At 40.1% G+C, this 21,975-nt stretch overlaps 1 protein-coding gene across 7 annotated transcripts in view; it reads right to left on the bottom strand.

Annotated features, from left to right (window-relative positions):
- B3GLCT (beta 3-glucosyltransferase) overlaps positions 1-21,975 on the bottom strand; it is an 81,413-nt gene that overhangs the window by 11,696 nt on the left and 47,742 nt on the right. For all 7 annotated transcript variants that reach the window (XM_079973862.1, XM_079973866.1, XM_079973865.1 and 4 more), the window contains 3 exons: positions 20,355-20,424; positions 12,053-12,166; positions 10,961-11,060 (listed from right to left, as the gene is read on the bottom strand). In XM_079973862.1, coding sequence (XP_079829988.1) covers positions 10,961-11,060; positions 12,053-12,166; positions 20,355-20,424 — 284 coding nt within the window. The remainder of the gene's footprint in view (positions 1-10,960; positions 11,061-12,052; positions 12,167-20,354; positions 20,425-21,975) is intronic.

The following is a 21,975-nucleotide window of genomic DNA, read 5'->3' as shown; positions in this document are numbered from 1 at the left end:
GAAGAACTTGAGACTTAGGTTGGTTCCTGAGAGTGAGGGGGACAACCTAGTGGACTTTCTCACAAAAGAAATTTCAGACTTCTGGCAGGAAAACCTAGAGGGAACAGAATTTGAGATTACAACCGCCTTCAGATTGGGTAGAAGGCAAGGCAGGAAGATTCCAAGGGACTGCCTGATTACATTGAGGTCGAAAGAGGAGAGAGACAAGATACTTAGTTTGCATTACCAGAAAACGCTTCAGATTCAAAACGTCTCTGTGCAAATCTACAGGGATATCCCAAAATATATTTTGGAGGTGAGAACTCAGTTTAAGACTTTGGTGGACCTGCTGAAGAAGAACAACATACCTTTCAGGTGGGAGTTTCCACAGGGTTTGTCCTTCAACTTCAGAGGAAAGAAAGTCAAGATAAAAACTGTACAAGATAAAGAACAGTTCCTACATAAACACGGAGAAGACCTGGTGAAAGGGGTCCTCAACTCAACTGCAGACACAGACTTGGGGAATTTGACATTTGGACTCAAATCACCAACGGACGAAGAACAGCTGCAGGGTGCAGTTGGAGGTAACTAACTAACAATGTCTCTGAGAATTTTAACTTGGAACTGTAATGGACTGAACCTTCCCAGAAAAAGGCGTGAGGTTTTTCACATTTTGAAGAAAGAACAATTGGATCTGATTTGTTTACAAGAAACCCATGTGACAAGAGCACACAGAAGATTACTTATAAATAAAAGATTGGGACAAGAATTTATTTCATCAGATAAAGTTAAGAAAAGAGGAGTGGTGATATACGCAAAAGAAAAATTGGCTCCAAGACAGATTTTTAAAGATGAACAGGGCAGAATCTTGGCAATTGAGATACAGATTCAAGGAGAAAAAATTTTGATATTTGGAATTTATGCACCAAATGAAGGGAAGGCAGAATTTTATAAGAAATTACATGAGACACTAACAAATTATCTGGATTATAAGGTGATTTTATTAGGCGATATGAACGGGGTTGTCTCTACAAATATGGACAAAGCACAAAGACAGGTGATCTCCAAGGACGGGAGACTACCTAAGACTTTTTTTGAAATGACTGACAACTTGGACCTGATCGACATTTGGAGAATAAGAAACCCCCTCGAGAGGGAGGGAACATTCTTTTCAGAATCACAGATGACCTGGACAAGAATAGATCAAATATGGATTACTAGTGGGATGGCTCCTAAGATAAAGAAAGTGGAAATCTGCCCAAAGACATGCTCCGACCACAATGCAGTAAAGATGGAAATGAAAATAACAACAGCTGGCTCTTTCAGATGGAGAATGAATGACACCCTATTTAAAGATCCAGAGGTGTACCAAAAGGCCCAAAAGACTTTGAAGGACTATTTTGAGATAAATCTAAGGACAGAAGTGGAGAAACGAGTGATCTGGGACGCAAGCAAGGCCGTGATGAGGGGTTTCCTGATACAGCAGAATTCCTTGAAAAGGAGGAAACAACAGGAGAAGAAAGATAAAATTCTGGAAAAGATAAAAGACAGTGAAAAGAAACTGAGATCCAACCCAAAGTCACATGAGATCTTGAGACAAATCAAATTGTATCAGAAGCAATATATGGAATTGATGAACCAGGAGATTGAATGGAAAATCAAACGAATGAGACAAAAGACATTTGAATCGGCAGATAAATGTGGGAAACTCCTGTCATGGCAACTGAAGAAGAGACTGAAATTGAACACAGTTACAAGTTTGGAGGTAGATGGAAAGAATATTTCGAAACCAAATGAGATCAGCAACTGCTTTCAGAGCTATTTCAGAAGATTGTATGCACAAGGGCCGGAAAATGAAAGAGACATTGAAGAATTTCTTAAGAAATATGGATTACAAAAAATTTCGCAACAAAGTATAGCGTTTTTAAATGAGAAAATAACTGAACAAGAAATCGAGGGTGCCATTCAAAACATGCAACTGGGGAAATCTCCAGGGCCAGATGGACTAACCTCCAGATATTACAAAGCCTTGAAAGACTGGATAATTCAGCCACTTAAGGAGGTTTGCAACGAGATATTAGAGGGGAAAAGGGCACCTGAGACGTGGAAAGAAGCCTTCATCACACTTATACCAAAGACTGAGGTCGATAAAAAACAGATCAAGAATTACCGCCCTATATCACTACTTAATGTGGATTACAAAATTTTTGCAGACATTTTGGCAAAAAGACTAAAGAAGGTGCTGGTGGAGGAGATTCATAGAGACCAGGCAGGCTTTCTCCCGGGTAGGCATATATCTACTAATGTAAGGAATATAATTGACATTATAGAAATGCTGACAGTGAACATTAATACGAAGGCAGTTCTAATTTTTGTGGACGCGGAGAAAGCCTTTGACAATATATCTTGGAAATTTATGAAAAAGAATCTCCATGGGATGGGGGTAGGTCAAAGGTTTGAAAATGGTATAAGTGCAATTTATTCTGAGCAAAAGGCGAAGTTAATTGTAAATAATGTGGTTATGGATGAACTACCTATAGAAAAAGGGGCACGTCAGGGGTGCCCAATATCCCCATTACTTTTTATATCGGTCCTGGAGGTCCTGTTAAATATGATTAGGGGAGATCAGCTGGTAAAAGGGATTCAGGTCGGAGCCAGACATTACAAATTAAAGGCTTTTGCAGATGACTTAGTACTGACCTTGCAAGAGCCAGACACTAGTACCAAAAGAGCCTTGGAATTAATTCAAGTATTTGGCCAGGTCGCAGGATTTAAGTTGAATAAACAAAAAACTAAGGTATTGGAAAAGAACTTAACAAATGTTGAAAGGGAAAGATTCCAAGAGGAAACTGGGTTAGTGGTGGCAAAGAGTGTAAAATACCTGGGGATTAACATGACATCTAAGAATGTGAACTTATTTAAGGACAATTATGACAAGTGCTGGACTGAGATAAAGAAAGATTTAGAAATATGGTCAAACCTGAAGCTTTCCTTGTTAGGTCGAATTGCTGTGATCAAAATGAATGTATTGCCTAGAATGTTATTTTTGTTTCAGACATTACAAATTGTTGATAAACTGGACTGTTTCAAGAAGTGGCAGAAAGACATATCTAAATTTGTCTGGCAGGGCAAAAAGCCCAGAATTAAGTTTAAGATACTTACCGACTCTAAAGAAAGAGGGGGGTTTGCCCTGCCGGACTTAAGACTTTACTATGAATCGGCAGCTTTCTGCTGGTTAAAAGATTGGCTACTTCTTGAAAATGCAGACATTCTAGATTTGGAAGGATTTGACAATAATTTTGGTTGGCATGCATATATCTGGTATGACAAGGTTAAAGTGTATAAGGGTTTCAAAAATCATATTGTCAGGAAAGCACTATATAATGTATGGATACGGTATAAAGATTTACTGGAAAACAGAACTCCCAGGTGGCTTTCACCTATGGAGGCTAAGGAAGTAAAGAAACTTAATATGACAACCAATTGGCCGAAATACTCTGAGATCTTAGAACAAGAAGGTGGTGAATTTAAATTACAAAGTTATGAGAAAATAAAGTCCAAGGTACGAGATTGGCTCCATTATTTTCAAATAATGGAGGCTTTCAAACAAGACAGGAAAATTGGTTTCCAGGTGGAGAAATCGAAATTGGAAACAGAATTGTTAGAACCCAATACTAAGAATTTATCAAGAATGTACAACTTGCTGTTGAAGTGGAATACAATAGATGAGACTGTGAAGTCTGCTATGGTTAAATGGGCACAGGACATAGGTCATGACATTATGTTTGCTGACTGGGAGCAGTTATGGACCACAGGTATTAAATTCACGGCATGCAATGCCTTACGAGAAAACATTATGAAAATGATCTATAGGTGGTACATGACCCCAGTCAAGCTTGCGAAGATTTATCATTTGCCCAATAATAAATGCTGGAAATGTAAAGAGACTGAGGGTACCTTTTTCCACCTCTGGTGGACCTGCCCAAAGATTAAGGCCTTCTGGGAAATGATTTATAATGAAATTAAGAAAGTGCTTAAGTGCACCTTTAACAAGAAACCAGAGGCATTTCTCTTGGGTATGGTCGGCCAGTTGGTGCCGAAGAAGGATAAGAATTTCTTTTTGTACGCTACTACGGCAGCAAGGATCCTTCTAGCAAAGTATTGGAAGACACAAGAGCTACCCACGCTGGAGGAATGGCAGGCGAAAGTGATTGACTTTATGGGATTGGCAGAAATGACCGGCAGAATCCGCGAACAAGAGAAAGAGACTGTGGAAGAAGATTGGAAGAAATTTAAGATGTATCTTAAGAATTATTATAAAACTGAGGAGTGTTAAAATGCTGAGGGAAAAGAAGACGTAGAATTGCAGCGATAATTGGGTTTAAAATTAAGGGTGGAATAGAGAAAGAGGATAAATTTATATTTAATTGGGCAAGATAGGTTGCTGAATAATGGTACTAAATTAAGGATGCAAAAAGGGAAAGGTATGGGGAAGTCCGGGAAAAGAGGGTTATGAAAATAAGGTTATGAAAACATGAGTTTTTTTGTTTGTCTGTTTCTTTTGTTGTTTTTTGTTTCTGTTAAAAAATTGGAAATTAATAAAAATCTTTTATTAAAAAAAAAAAAAAAAAAAACTAACAAAATGAATTTCAATAGGGAGAAATGTAAGGCAGGAACAGCCAGCTGTACAAATATAAGATGGGGGAGAGCGACACCTGGTTTGCCAGTAGTCCATGTGAAAAGGATCCAGGGGTCTCATAGTAGACCACAAGCTTCACAGCAACAGAAAAAGCTAATGGCATTCTAGATTGTATCAACAGAAGTATAGTGCCCAGACCAAGAGAAGTAATAGTACTGCTCTTTTCTGCCTTGGTCAGACTACACCTGGAGTACTGTGTCCAGTTATGGACTCCACAATTTAAGAAGGATATTGACAATCAGGAATGTGTGTAGGGAAGGGTGACTGAGATGATAAAAGTCTGAAAACCAAGCACAACAGTTGAGGGAGAGTTGGGTATGTACACCCTGGAAAAGAGGAGACTAAGAGGAGATACGATAGCCACCTTCATATATCTAAAAGGTTGTCACAGGGCAGATGGAGCAAGCTTTTCTCTAGCTCTGAAGGGTAGGACCTGAACCAATGGATTCAAGCTACAAGAAAGAAGATTCAGACTAAATACCAGAAGAACTTTCTGATAATAATAGCTGTTGAACAGTGGAAAAGGCTCCTTTGGAAGGTGGTGGGGTCTTCTTCATTTGAGGTTTTTAAGCAGAGGTTGAATGGTCATCTGTCATAGATGCTTTATATGAGACTCCTGCCATGCAAGGGGTTGGACTAGATGACCCTCAGGGTCCCTTCCAACTCTAGAGTTGGAATTCTCTGACTCTATGATGTCTTTCTTTTAAGCTAGTTTCCCCCTCAAGAAATGGTTTATGAATGGCTTAGATTTTGCTCCACAGGTAGCCTCATTACATGCTGTAAGAATTCCCAGGACTGTAATATATGATTAAATACAAATTAAAAATAGTTATGCTTCCACTTACAGAGGACCTCTTCTTATTTGATATATTTTATAGTTTTTGCTATTTCCATGCTTTATCAAACAGGCATCAGTAGGATATTTTCCATACAGTACTTGGGAAAATGTTTATTATGCAAATGATTCATAGTGAAACAATATTTCCCCCTCAAAACCACAGTACTTTTCTCTTTTACAAGAGATGTGTATGCATGTGCCAAAATAAATATCAAGACTTTTGAGTTACACAGAACAGTTTTCTGGGAGAATACAGTGGAAGGATAGCTGGTTTCAAGGATATTTAGAGGACAGCTAGTTACATTTTATTACATTTGCATTCAAGGGTGGTCTATAAAAGTATTTAGCATTCAAACAGCAAATATTAATCAACAGGGTATATTTATTTGGAACCAATTTGTCAACCACTGTCTAGCATAGATACATAAAAGGAAAAAGAAAAGTTGAGGAAAAGCTACAGCATGCCATTAGGAGGATCAACAGGGAGCCTGGAGATTACTTAAAAGTAACTGGAACAGAGGCTCAAATTAGATGTACGACACAGACTGAAAAATTGCAAAAAAAAGGAGAGGCCAAAAGCATCTACTCATGATTTATTAGAGTTGGGGTGCTTCCCAATCCAGATTTAAATCATTTAAATTGGAACCAGTGAGGGCGGTGAATGCCCTGTGTGAGTGTCTGGAGGCAGTTGGAGGGTAGATGGCAGCTAACAGATATATATTGAATCCTGACAAGACAGAAGTATTGTTTCTGGGGAACATGGGGTGGGCAGGTGTGGAGGATTCCCTAGTCCTGAATGGGGTAACTGTGCCCCTAAAGGACCAGGTATCCAGGCTGGGGGTCATTTTGGACTCACAGCTGTCCATGGAGGCACAGGTTAATTCTGTGTCTAGGAGTGCTGGCTACCAATTCCATCTAGTATGCAGGCTGAACTCCTACCTGCCTGTGCACTGTCTCACCAAAGCCATGCACACTTTGGTTATCTCCTGCTTGGATTAATGCAATGCACTCTACAAGGGGCTACCTTTGAAGGTGACTTGGAAACTACAACCAATCCACAATGTAGCAGCTAGAGTGGTGACTGGGAGCAGCCGCCAGGACCACATAATACCAGTCCTAAAGGATCTATATTGGCTCCCAGTATGTTTCTGAGCACAATTCATTTTTTTTTTTAATAAATATTTATTGAAGTTTTTTAAATAAATACAAAATGCAAAAATGATAAACAATATAACATGGATCATAACACGTTTTTTCAGAACTTCTTTGGACTCCCTCACGTCTCCCGCTCCCACTTACATCATTATAACCTTCTTCCAGCAATTTATCATTTTGTTTACATCCTTAAATCTCGTTCAATTAATTTAATCTAATAATTCTCCAGAAATTTTATATTTTCCTCAATCTCACTTATCGTCAAATTCAAGTCTAATTCAATGGTAGGCAGTTATTTATGATCTAGCATCCTTCTTAGTCTTCTGCCAAATTACAATACTTTTGTAAATAAATCTTGAATTTCTTCCAGTCTTCTTCAACCCTCTCTTCTCCCGGGTCTCGAATTCTACCAGTCATCTCGGCCAGTTGCATATAGTCCATCAGCTGCATCTGCCACTCTTCCAGTGTGGGTAGATCTTGAGTTTTCCAACTCTTAGCGATGAGTATCCTTGCTGCCGTTGTCGCATACATAAAGAATGTTCGGTCCTTCTTTAACACCTTCTGGCCGACAATGCCCAGAAGGAAGGCCTCTGGTTTCTTAGTGAAGGTATACTTAAATACCTTTTTCAACTCATTATATATCATTTCCCAGAAGGCCTTCACTCTAGGGCAAGTCCACCAGAGGTGAAAGAATGTTCCTTCATGTTCTTTACATTTCCAACATTTATTATCAGACAAATGGTATATTTTGGCAAGTTTAACTGGGGTCATGTACCATCTATATATCATTTTCATTACATTTTCCTTCAAAGCATTACATGCAGTGAAGTTCAGCCCTGTGGTCCACAACCTTTCCCAGTCCTCAAACAGGATATTATGCCCAATATCCTGAGCCCACTTTATCATAACCGATTTAACCATTTCGTCTTGTGTATTCCATTTCAACAGCAAGTTATACATTCTTGATAGTACCTTATTTTTTGGTTCTAACAATTCTGTTTCCAACTTCGATTTCTCCACCTGGAACCCTACCTTTTTGTCATTTTTAAAAACTCGCACTTTATCCTTCATTTTCTCCAAACTCTGCAATTTCCAATTGTCTCCTTCTTTTTCTAATATTTCCCAATATTTTGGCCATTTGGCCTCCATATTGGGTCTTTTTCGGGCCTTAGCTTCCAGAGGTGAAAGCCACCTCGGAGTTTTGTTTTCCAATAAGTCTTTGTATTTTGTCCAGACATTAAAAACTGCTTTCCTGACAATATGGTTCTTAAAGACCTTATTGATCTTAACCTTGTCGTACCATAGGTATGCATGCCAACCAACAGCATTGTTAAACCCTTCCAAATCCAATACGTCAGTGTCTTCAAGAAGTAGCCAGTCTTTTAGCCAGCAAAAAGCTGCGGCTTCATAGTACAACTTTAAGTCCGGCAGGGCAAAGCCCCCTCTTTCTTTCGCATCAGTTAGTATCTTAAACTTAATTCTGGGCTTTTTGCCCTGCCAGACAAATTTAGATATATCTCTCTGCCACTTCCGGAAGCACTCTGTCTTGTCCACAATCTGCAATGTTTGAAACAAAAACAACATCTTTGGCAATACATTCATCTTAATAGCAGCAATTCGGCCTAACAAAGAAAGCTTCAATTTTGTCCAACTATCCAAATCTCTCTTAATTTCAAACCAACATTTTTCGTAGTTATCCTTAAATAGACTCAGATTTTTTGCTGTTATGTTTACCCCTAGGTACTTTACTTTTTTAACCACAATTAGTTCTGTTTCTCTCTGAAACTGTTCCGACTCTGTATCTGTCAGATTTTTCCCCAACACCTTAGTTTTCTGTTTATTTAGTTTAAATCCCGCCACCCGACCAAAATCTTGAATCAGTTGTAATACTCTTTTTGTACTAGATTCTGGCTCCTGCAGGGTCAGAACTAGGTCATCTGCATAGGCTTTAAGTTTATATTGTTTCGCTCCGACCTGAATCCCTTCCACCAACCGGTCCCCTCTAATCATATTCAAGAGCACCTCCAGAACTGATATAAATAACAAAGGGGAAATCGGGCAGCCTTGTCGTGTTCCTTTTTGTTTCTGAGCACAATTCAAAGTGTTGGTGCTCGCATTTAAAGCCCTAAACAGCCTCTGCCCCATATACCTGAAGGAGCATCTCCACCCCCATCGTTCAGCCCGGAAACTGAGGTCCAGCTTCAAGGGCCTTCTGGCGGTTCCTTCACTGTGATAAGTGAAGTTACAGGGAACCAGGCAGAGGGCCTTCTTGGTAGTGGCACCTACCCTGTGGAAAGCCATCCCATTTGATGTCAAGGTGATAAATAACTATACAACTTTTAGAAGACATCTGAAGGCAGCCCTGTATAGGGAAGTTTTTAATGTTTGATGTTTTATTATGCTTTTATATTTGTTGGATTTATTATGATTGATATATTTGTAACAACAACAACAAAATATCCGTTCTGGGGGGATAGAAGGGCCAAGACTGAATGAAAAGTCCAACATTTCAGCCAGCATGGGCTTGACCCCTTTTTTCTTCAACTGCCATTTATTTATATGTAAGTATCTGTTGTGTGACTGATTTCCTACTGACTTTGCTGTCACAGTGGGTAGAAAACTATGCATCTCAAGAATTTACGGAATCATGTTTTAAAGTGATGCTTCTGATAGTTCATCTGACTTTGTCATCAACTAATCCATCAAGACATTAATGAATTGTTGTTTTCTGAGACCCACACTAGACTAATGCTAGAAAAGAATTCCAAGAAGCCCAACACTCCTACTGCTAGCCCTCCAAATTCAGAACCTGACAGTGACAACTTCCCCGATTGCGGCTGTTGCCGGCTAAAGTGTAGCACATGCTCTACTTACTATGCCATTTCCAACGATAAGAAAGAAGTACTCTTTTGTAATAGCCTCTAAGTGCAAACAGATAGAGCTATTCAAAGAAAATAAAACAAATCAAAGAGGCAAGATGATGTGATCTTTTCTCAGTAAGAATGAGCATGAATTTTTAGAGGTTTTACAGAGAATACATAGGATAATATGTTGACATTTCTATAACACATTGTGGTAGATTATATAAAAATAGCTTGTATTGGAAGTGGATTAAATTAGCAGGCATCGGAGAGACTTACAGAAACCAGCCTATTAGGCATACCTTTTCGCGCTACAATTTGTCATTTCTAGGCCAGTGCTTCCTTTGCAAAAGATAAAATTACTGCTTGCAATACTGAATCTTCAATTCAGCAAATATGAAAAAAAATTGTTCAGTTTTAAACATATGTCAGAGTTTCTATTTCTCACTATTGGTTATTTCTGTATACCCATTTGTGTGTTTTTTTGCTCTCATGCAATCAGTAAATGGTATACTTTCCCTTAAATTAACGAGAAAATTCAACTGTCAGTCGTACATTGTTAGCTTTAAGTTTCTCATCTTTTAACTTGGACTCAATTTTTAATATTATAATCCTGACCTTTGAGGATAGTACTATTTTATTTATTTCAATATTTCAGTGTAACAGAATCTGATCACCCAGGATAAAAAAAGCTTCAAAAATATGTAAGGAGAAAAAACAGCAACTATGTGGGGAAAAGACAGTTGCAAGTTGGATCCCAAGTTGCAAGAGTGGAAAAGGTCCTCCCCAACCTGTTCAGGAACATCCCCATATCTTCCAGAAAGGCCTGGGAGGCAGAGCAGAGGGAACAGAAGATGGAGGCTTCTCCTTGTACAACTTGCCATTCACTATGTTATGCAAAAGTTACCCTTTTGCAAAGTAGTTTTGAACAGGTCAGCTGTCTTATCTTCAGAGACACAAAGATGTTTTTTGGCTGTGGACACCAAAAGAATTCGGAAAACTCTTCAACTTGAACAAGAGTTTTACTCAAAATACACCAGGAATTAAAACATATGGTATTTTCCTGTACTGCTGCTGTTGTCTCCCAGTCATAACTTCTAGTTCATTTGGAGTAACAAATCCCAGCGATGGAAAAATGTTGCCAATTTACCATCCTGCAAGACACGAATCCAATTTTCTGCCACAATGAGCATTTCATGTATCCAATTGTTTTTTTAATCTACCATTTGAGAGATGCTTTTAATTTACTGTTACGTTGCTTGGATTTCCTGTACGACAGGAAAATATTGCATTGACTCATAAATGTTCATGCTTTTTGTTTCACTTGGAAACTGCACACTGCCTGTTAGCTCTGCAATAGTGACTTTTGAACAAGTTGACTTGTAAAGCAACGTACGGTTTAGCTTCATCTAATTCTGAAATGCATACCTTATTAAAGTGTCATCATCCACAATGACTAACCAAGGTGTTGCAGCAGGGCTGTGCTTTAGAAACCTTTCCAAAATGGCAAAAGTCTTCCCACAATGACCTAGACACGAAACACAAAAAAGTAAAGGAATTCAATAATTAGACATATAGTGTGATGATTATAAAAAGCAATCTTAACACTCTTCAAAATAATCTTTGTCATGTGTTCAGATTAGGGCTGGGATGCACCTTTATCCCCATCATTCAGATATATAAATATATGGATTTCCTGCAATAAAGAGTATGACATAATTTGGAGGCACCCCAGCCTGTCAAACTCTTACATACTGGGTTGGACCTTGCCTGCTGCACCCTACCATGCCCCTTCAGCAGTGGGCATGGAGGGCTTGAGGCATGCAGGGAGTGGGCCCAGGAGGACTCTATGCCATGGAGTAGGTGTGTATGCAAAGCTGACCATTCTTGCTCACTTTTGATATCCAGCAATTTCAAACGGGCATCTAAAACTAGGCTCAAATCACGGTGGTTCTTAGGTCTCCCTTTCTTTCCTCAATCCTTTCCAAATTTGTTTTTTCCTTGGTCCTTGGCTTCTTCCTCTCTCAGCCTCTTTACACCTATCAGCTGATTTCTCTCCTTCTTTCTTCCAAGCACCTGCCTCCTTCCACCTTTCTCCTTAGTCTTGTTCAGTCAGAAGGCAGAATTTGCAATCATGCAAACAGGTATGGGAAGAAGGAGGAAACTGGTGTCCTGAATGCTGATTTCGCAAAGGCAGGCAGATGAGCAGAATAGAGGGCTGCTATTTTCACACTGCACTGATTCATGATGAATGTATGCAGCAGCAGCAGCAAAAGTAGGAGGAATTTCCTCCTCTGCACTCCCAAACTGGTAGAGCACCTGCTGGTGCTGCCTCCAACTGAATCGCACTGTAATCAGTCCCACGAAAAGAGTCTTGTCTTTGTGCCTCCTTATCTCATTGGCAGACTCACAGGCCACCTCATGGGAAATAAATTAGGCAGCTCATCATCTTGTGCAAATTCTGTTATGAAAACACTGTATAACTCATGCAAAATAATATCACATCGTGTTAAAACTTACCTCTATCAGTATTTGGCACTCCTAAATCAACAGTGGGTATTGAACTTTCTGCATAATCACTGTAGTATTCAATAAGAGCGGCCTCTTTTTCCCAGGTCTGCTTTACAATAGGTACTGGGGGGGAAAACAAGCATACTGACACGCTGGCAAAACAGTGCTTATAGTCCAAACTGAAATTGGACATTAGGATGTTTCTCAGCTTACCAACAACTGATATTCACCAATCTTCTCTCCTCCCTTCTCAGTGCACTATGGTTACCAGTTTTTTGGGGGGTGGGGGGAAGGATCTGAAGCTAACTAAACTGTTCAGATGTGATGAGACAAACAAAACAGGAAATTATGGTTAAGTAATCCAAAAAGCCTTCAATCTCAGAAGAGAGGAGGGAAAGGATGGCACAATGATGGCTCATGCAGGCACAAGATTCATATATGGGCTTAATATGCTGAGACTTGTATATCTGAACCAGGTTATTAAAGTAATAGGGTAACTGGAGGCAGCCCTGTTAGGCCAAAATTAGATGTTACGGCACATGTGGCTGCTACTGAAAGCAGCATCCCCATTTCTGCTACCCCAAACACCTAGGAATATCAAATGCATCTCATGACGTGATGGTGTCACAAGGTTCCCTTTCATTGGTTGACACCTGTGGGCAAAGAAATCTGTAATGCATTTTGCATTACTAGTGACCATCAGAGGATAAGCAGGGAGAGAGAGATGGGCTGCTTTGTCAGCTGCCAGCCATATGTCTAGTTTTAAGCTTAGATGATGGGAATGGCCCTACCCTCCTCCCTGCCAACATACTGGAGACAGATTTGTTACCAACCAGGGCTGAGCTTTTTTTCCTGCTTTGCCCCCTTGTCCTAGGAACCACTATGTCTGTGTAGCACCTTCTGTTGGATAAGTATGTCTCACAGTCTCCCGCCCACTCACCAAGGCTTTTCTTGGAGGTGAGGAGAGATTCTGTTTTTCCTTGAGCAATGAAATACACTGTATGTACCATGTAAAATCCTAAGCAGGTGCAAACAATTTCTCCCTCACAAAAAAGGAAGGAGACTCCTGGCACATTCAGTCTTGATCATTCAATACATCTACCAAAATTCAAGGGCATGTCAAAACATACAGCAGAAAAAACCCCAATCCCTGTATTTTCATAGAAATAAATGCCCAACCGGCATGCTGCATGGATATAATTTTGAGCAGCTAAAAAAGGAAAAATGGCTTACCAGAAGAGCTCCTTTTTCAAAAGGAGCTCTTGAAAGCTAGCATCCATTAATTTTTCACTTTCCTGAGAAAGATTACCCTCCACTGGGTAACACTGGAAACTATGAGGAAAGTTCAAGTATTTTCCTCAGTCTTCAAGGTGTTACATGATAGTGAAAGACTGTGAATCTATAGCTTCGTTTTCAACTTGCCTTTATCATTTTGGCTAGCTGTAACATAGCAGTTTATTTTTTGTCTTGTTTTAATCAGCATCATTTTTTTAAAAAACCACAAGAACATGAACACTCCAGTTGTAGGATGCTCATTTTCTTGCATCAAAAAGACAAATTGTATGCAAAAGTTAAACCCATGCAACTTTAAAGTTTGATTATTGGTAAGCATTTAGAAAGGTTATTAAACAATGCTTCATTAAAATAAGCCACAAAATTAGTTGAACACTTAACCTTCTTGAGTTATGTTCTTATATTGCTGCACAGCATAAGAGGGCAGTATATAAACTGGTATAAATAAAATAAAATAAAATTCTGAAAATATTACAAAACCTTGCACTTTCCCCAATCACATTGCTTAGGATTGTCTGAATTAATATGGGCAATGATTAAAGAAACTGAGCTATGGTTTAGAATGATGTCTGATTTGACTACAGATGGTTTGCAATTAGCCAGAAAAGTAAACTCTGGCCAGAAAATCAAACTCAAAAAATAATTCTGAAAACCCTGGTTTGTGCTACAATATTATTTTTTTGTATTAATAGGCAAACCACAGTTACAACTGTTGCCTTCTCTCAGCAAACTTGGAGCTACTATACTCAAAGACTTGAGTTTTAAAAAAACCCCACAGAAAACAGAAGCAAACAAGCACCTTTAAATTTACCTGTATATTTGGAAGCTCAAACTTTGCTTGAGTTCTAAATACATTGGTTAGTGGAAACCACTGTTTGGTGCAATGCCTCAAATGAGCCAAAGACTAGGTACCAAAGCATAATGGTGGTTTTTCTACAGCAGATTCAGTATTACGCATGAGCATGAAGCAGAACCTTAAGTAAACAGATTTGTTGCTGTCCCTTATTTTGCTTAAATAATAACCACTAATATGTTTAACCAACTAGGAGTTATAAATGTATAAAGTTTAGGGATGTTTTAAGATTGCAATGGTATTTTAATGAAGCAGTAGTACTGTAATTTTTTTAAGTTGCTTTCGTAATTTATTACAGCTAGATTAAACTGCACTATTAGTTTTAATTATATTTACAGATTTTGGCTAGATTTTATGCTTTTGTTGACTATGTATTTTGCATACCGCTTGGTAACATAGCAAATTTGATAGCAGGAAATTTGCTTGCATGCAGACCAGGCAACAAAAGCTATTTAGCAAGGACAATTTTTAGACTTTTCTTCTAGAAGATCATCCATCTTGAGTACACATTTTATACAAGTACTTTCAGGACTGCTATTCATTTATTTCTGATTTCGTATAATTTCATCTAGGAATGGATCTTTACATTCAAACTAGAATGTTGTGTGGATGTTGTAAAATTTAATTCCCCACTGCAAGGTTCTGGAACCTGCAACTTGGGAATGTTTGTTCATTTATTTATATTTATATCCCACCCTTTCCTCCCAAGAGAGTACATGGTTTTAACCCACCCCCAAATTTATCTTCACATTTGCTGTCTGAGTTAGGTCAGGCTGAGAAATAGTTGGCCCAAAGTCACTCTGTGACCTTCATGACTGGATCACCACTTGAAATTGGGCCTTCCCAGTCCTACTCCAGTGATTGTAACCACACTGGTTCTGTTTGCCTTGTACACACATTATAATTTATCATTTTGTGCTATTATCATGTTATCATTTAGCTGCCAGGTTATCTGTCTTTAAAAAAAACACCAAAAAACAAACAAACCCCGGCTTCTATGACCTTTTATGGCTTGCCTTTATTACCCTGGACTGCTGTTTTATTCTGGGTTTAGTGGCCTTGTTTGCATGTCATGGTAAAATATAAAGCATGGCTTGCTGTGCATTAGTTAATTGCTCCAGTTTTGCTTTGCCCCATGTCTTGTGCTGGGAGGAAGCAAATTATCCCTGGCAACATCAAACAAGGGATTACTATTTGTTTCACTTCTATCAAACTACCATAGGCGCCAACTCCTAGGGAATGAAGCCCTTCGAGGGGCCCCCAATGTGTTTCTTTGAGGGGGCCATACCCCTTCAATGTTCAGAAGGCATTTGGCTTCGCCCCCTGGCTCCTTAGGATGTCACATGACATCAGGATGTTGCATTGGGGCGCCTCAGTCAAGCTGAGAAGCTGGCACCTCTGCAAACTACGATCTGCAAGTCAAGAACAACCCTTGGCTATAGATTGTGATTTGTTAGGAGTGAAGCAAATCACAGTTCCTGGTTTGGACAAAACAGAGTAAGCTACGGATTGTGGTTGGCCCCAGCACAAACAGGGAGGAGCAGAACCTCCTAGCTTGGAACATTTACGGCAAATCATTCACTATTGTTTACTATGATGTGTGAACTAGGCCATTGTGGGATTCTTTATCTTTATGGTTTGGGGCACCATGTTCTAAGCACGGCTCCCAAAAATGCATGATCACAGAGCCCCAAAACACAAAGGGCTGTGATATTGCATGAGGTTGCGACCCTACATGTCTTGCCCAAAACACACATTTTGAGGCTCCTTCATCTCACATGGGTCATGTGACTCATCCAGAAGCAGGGTCATGTCCCAGATTCTAAGGTAAACATGTTGGAGTGCATGCAATTCATTGCTCAGGAAAGTGTACCAGCTACCACAGTGAAAAACATTCAAGTTACGGATTCATGGCCAAACTACCAAGGGCTGCATTCAGCTAAATCAGTGAGTGCACAGAACAACTTCTGTGAGCCAACATAACTTCAAAATTTGATTTCTGAAGATGTATCATCATCTCTATAGCCAGCCCCTTTTTTGGTTTTGAATATTCGTTTGTTGAAATGTTAATGTTGGAAATGACTTGTGATGAGATTATATGAAGAAGAGGGATGTAAGTAAGAATATCACTGAGGGCAGAGAAAAACACCAAAGGCTGATTTCCCTCAAAATGGGACACAGCTGGATTAGTTTGCCTTACACCCTACCAAACTAGTCACTGTTTGACATCCAAAGGATGCATGAAATACATGACAAATGTGATGAAGGAAAAATTTATGCAGCTGCCATCAATAAGAAATGCCATCTGGTCCAAAGCTGTTCTTCAATCCCAACACTTGCTAAAGTGAAATCTTTAATGTTTATACAGCTTGGTTCTATAACACACTTCTATATATGAATACTGTTAGGATCGTCCTACTCTTGTGTAGGACCCTGGTAGAGACACATGCCCGACTGGCATGTTCTCTCCCTCCTGGTCGATCATTCGGGAGCTTCTAAAGCTTTCTTCAGCCTGAACATCACAGCGACTGATACCAAGAAGCATCAGCACACTTAGGGATCAGCAGAGTATTCGCAGTTTGCGTAACAGAACTCAGTAGCACAGCATTTTGGCTAATCTACATTTATTTAAATATAATACACTCGGAGCATTCTGACTTAGCTCCTTCCTCTTTCTCATCAGACAGCAAAGAGAAAAAGAACAAAGGCCAATAGTCCCACTTCATGGAACACAGTAACACAAACATCCTGTCTCCGTCACTTCCCACTACGTGGAATGAAAACATGCACCATCATGTGATAGACAACAATCCCATGACTGCAAACACGGAGCAAGAATCCTAACATATAGAAGAAAAGGCCTAGGAATACACCCTACACAAATCTGGACTTTCTAGAATAGTTGGTTGGAGACTTTACACCTCCTTCCGAAAACTCCTGCGGCCAAGCAGGTACCAAATGTATTGCTCTGTTTTCCTTTGGATTACATTGGTGAGACTGGGGGCAGGGGGGGGGGGAATTGGTTGCCTGGGCAGCCCAGGACCTCCATATGCACTTCAGTGCAGCTAACACAGCAACAATACAGGAGGCAGCAGTTACGAGTTACCAGTCTCTGCAGCCACACCAGGCTCTGTGATCCTCCAGCAGTTTGACTTCAACCCCACAGGCGCAGTCCATTGCCTCTCGAGGCAGACAGAGGCCAACAACATTAACTTACGTATATCAGTAATTGTGAAAGAAAAAATCATTCAACTAGCAATACAATGTCACTAGTAAATATTTTCCTCTGAAATTGTTAGGGAAATCCTGTTATTACTTTTTTTTTTTGAAGGATGGCAATAAAGTACAAATGTATATTAGAAAAAAAAATATATGGTGAATTTTCCAAGGTTTGTTTTTTAGGTATGCTGGTCCCCTACGGTTTTCTTTCAGTGTCACATGTTCAATGCATCTCAAAAATGAAACATCTCTATTTTGTAGATGTAAACCATCATCACTTTCACATACAGATTGATGCAGAATGTCTGAAATGTACTTCCCCCCTGCTTTTCAGACAACTCTATCCTCTACAGGTGGCTAAGAAGATATAAAAATAGCTAATGGATGAAAAGATAATGCCTTCCCACCATCTTATTGAATGTTGAATAGCTCAAGGTTGTGGCTCTCTCTATTCACAAATAAGGAATATTGAATTTCAAAGAAACACCAAGACCATCCACCAGACAACACATTTAAAGGCTTTTTAGTCCATGCATTCACTCCATGTCACGCTTCGCCCAGTTTTAACCAATATATCTTCCAGCTTTTGTCACAAATTCTCTACTCCCCACTGCAATAAAATATACTTTATGGAATATCCCACTGACTAATGGGTAAAGGGAAAAAGAATATTCTAACAACTAGAGTATATATTAATCAAGGTTCTCATTTTCTGACTAGGAGAGACCAAGGCAGGTGGCCTGGCTTTATGACATCCAATATCTTTCAGTATCAATGTGACCAATTATCACATTCAAGATCACTGAACTGAATTGAATACAATGTTTAGAACCAAGCCTCAAACGCTAACCCAAATATGAACCCCCCTTTCAGTTTGGAAGGCAATGAATAAATACAGCAAGACAAATTTTATCCCAGGATTTACTGTCAAATCATACCCAAGAGGCACAGAGTACTTTTTGTGGGCCAGGGAAAAAGAAACCGACTTCTTAGGAAAGGCTGCAGCTTAGAATAAGCTTCCCTGGTGTGTATTCAGATACATATATATGCCTTTGAAATACTCTGGGGATATAGTCACCAACTTGGTTTTGCTCTGTCTTACATTTACAAGGAACCTGAATGGAACCACAGATGTAAATATTCTTTGGGTTTTTTTATGGAAGACATAAAATGTAAAACTTCTGTCCAGTCTTAGTAGCTGCTTTTAAAATTACCATACTGTCAGGGAACTGCCATTGGCGCAGGGGCGAGAGGGGAAAAGCCGTATGGATTACAGAGAGCCCCCAAAGATCGTGGGAAGCAGCACTTCCTCAGCGGAGGCAGGCAGCCACACCTCTAGTGGAGAGGAGATGCAGGGCTCGGAGGAGGCAAGGCAGTGCCAGGACACCTTGCCTGAGCAAAGCGGGGAGGAGAGAGGTCCTCCGTTACCCACGCCTTCCTTGTGCAGTAGGCTTCTGTGCTGAGAGGGGAGGCGCTGACTGGGGATCAAAAAACTACTCTGCTGGGGAAGGTTTAAGGACCGCCCACTCTCAGATTCTGCCAGTGAATGAGCAAGACACGGAATAGAGGCGCTCTGCATTCTAATGGTTTTTATCATCAATAAGAAACCTTTAAAGCAGGCTATTGAAGCATATTGCCTGATTGCTCTCGAGCAACCAACCAATACTTCTAACGCATACTGTCAGAGCTGCCTCCAGGTCCCAGCTCACAGAGGACCAACGCTAGGCTGTAGTTATGTACAAAAGTCTTTATTGAGATTCAGTCTCCATTTCAAAGCCGCAGCGTGCAGCTCTACGTCCCAAGCTTAGACCGGCGAAGTCCTGTCTGAGTCTCCTCCCCCTCCACACCAGTTTAAGACTCTCGCTTTGCTCCACCTCTTCCTAAATTCCTTTCTCCTCTGGGCCCTCCTGCCCGCTAGGGTCTCATCCTTCCTCGACTCCTCTGACGCTGACCCTGACGATTCTTGCCCCTCCTTCCGGCGGGCTTTAGGACCTGGTTCCCTATCCGGGCTACCTTCTGTGCCGCTCGCCTGTACCTTTGAACTTGGCGCGCGCGCCCAGCCTGCAACTTTCCTCTTAACCGTTAACTCGCTCTCCGATGGAGGCGTGGTCCACCCTGACTCATCTTCTCTCGCTGGTGGTGCATATGTGGGCTCTGACACCTGGGACTCCTCCCCCCCACTACGCTCTGGTGGGGAAGCTGGTCCTGATTTGCAACTGGTGCTCTGGGAGTCCCCGCTGGCCCCTTGCTTCTGGGGTGTCCCCCTTGGGTCGCCCCTTGCCCTGCCCATCGGCGCCCCCTTCTGTGAATCTTCCGATTCGCTGGAGAGGCTCATGGAATCTATCGGGCTGCTGTCATATTCTCCTACGCTGCCCTCGGATTGCTCCCCCTCGCTTTCCATCTCCTCTCCTCCCTGCGCTCCCGCTGAGTCCCTGACACATACGTTTAGTATTTTTAAGTTTGAAGAAGGCTTTGCAACTTTCATACCAATAGCCTCAAAATAAGCCTAGGAAATAAAAAGGCTTTCCCCATTATATTCAGTTAGTTCCTGGTAGCAATCTGAAGGTAGATTCAAAGACCAAATGTCTTCAGAAACATGCTAAATTCTTAAAAAGTGAACATTTCCTCATTGTTGCTCAGATAAAACATTCTAAATAGGTCATGAAAAGCAATGGGAACACATTTTAGAAGCCAGACCAATAATTCTAGCATATGTGATTTACAACATAGTTTTGAAAACTTCACTGACTAATTACTTTCAGTGGAAATGATATTTTTACTTACTTCCCTCTACTTCACATAATCTCTCCACAAGTTATTTCCAACATTAAAATTTCAACAAATGAATATTCAAAACCAAAAAGGGGCCATACTGCATTCAAAATTTTATTTAGCTTAAATTAGTTGCAGAAATTATATAAAGATATCCTTAAATATGGAACTTACTTCTGTCTCCATGGAATTTCCTGCATGTTTTTACAGCAACAAAGATATCTGTTTTCTTCACAGGATCTCCCTAAAAATAAAATGTCAACTACATTTTTCAACATTCAGGTTTATATTGAATGAACAAGCTGTTGTAAAGAGACCCTCAAGATATAGCTCTAAAATCTACATTAAAAAGCAGTTTAAGGCAACATAAAAAGATATACTTTCAAAATTCAAAATTATCAATGTTGCCTAGCAGCATTATCCACTAAAATTCTAATTGAAATTCTGACTGAAGTCGGTTGCAACACATAAGGAAAGCAAATGAACAAAAGGAAATATTTAACTGTAGGGTTGTGAAGGTTGAAGGCATAATACAGCCCAAAGGTATGAATGGTGGTATTGAAAAGTCCCACTATTTCAATAGGAGGGATATAAGCATGTGATTAACTTTCCCATGGAAATTGGTGTGATTTTGATGTACTTTTCTTTGGCTGGATCATCCAATCATTCATATGACTGGTGGAGTCAAAACAGCTACTTTAAGGCAAGCCCAAGGGATTTCAAGAAACCCAGTGGGGGCTTAGCCCTTTTCCTTTGATCAGCCAACATCTGTACTAACTGGATGTCCCCAGTTCCAGCAGATGTTTGGCACATGGCAAGAGGGCTTTTTAATGGTCATAGGAAACTAGCAGCACAGTTCTAGTGGCACTCCTATGGGGTCTAGGTCCACAGCAGCAATTGATAGAAGCTGTTTGTCAGGTTCTTGCTAAGGATGTGGCCTAACATCACTTTGACCTCAGCGCCACACACACACACACACACACACACACACACACACACTATTAACCCCAAAATAAGGAGTTTGTGTGGCACCCAACAGATAGAAAGTGTCAGAAGACACTTTGTTGGTTTTGCTGTGACAGACTAAGATGGAAATTGTCATAATCATTTCCTCTATTTCTTAACTTTAGAGGTGACTGCTGGGGCTTACATGGCCAATGGCACTATACATGCACAAGGGGACAGTATCGGTAAGCCCAGGGAAACCCTATGGTTTGCAGAAGTTCAAAAATATTTGGAGGCAAGGAACCTAAATGAGGGGGAGGCACTTCCAAAGCAGCTCATTGAGGACAGTGTGTTCAGTGGCTAGAGAATGCTGGGGGTAAATAAAAAATAGGACAAGGGGGGAGGAATGGAAAATGCAGCATTGTGGAGGAACGCCTAGCTGACTGACAAATGCTGCAGAATGCCATTCTGCAAAATGTTTGTTAATGGTCCACTTGTTAGCTCACTTCCACACAGTCCTATGAACATAGGACATCACACATTTACAGTCTTTAATAAAACAGCCTCACAGTAGGTAAAGAATGAACAGGAAATAATAATTGGCATTTGCCTTCCTTAAATCAAGACAATAATAAAAAAATGGAACTGGTCTTCATTTTCTCTTAAGAGCTTAATAAAATGGATGGACTTTCATTATGAGTTAATAACACACACATACCAAACTATTTTCCAAAGGACTATGGACTTGCTTAGAGAACAATGAAATTGAGGGCACAGAGGTTGAAAGGCTTGTGGGAAATAAATCAATAAATAGTGAAGGGGAAAGAAATGTAAGCCAGCCAGTGAATAA

Source organism: Podarcis cretensis (genome assembly GCF_951804945.1).
Source record: "Podarcis cretensis genome assembly, chromosome: 4".
NCBI classification, from domain to species: Eukaryota; Metazoa; Chordata; class Lepidosauria; order Squamata; family Lacertidae; genus Podarcis; species Podarcis cretensis.
This window is presented reverse-complemented; position numbering and strand designations above follow the sequence as displayed.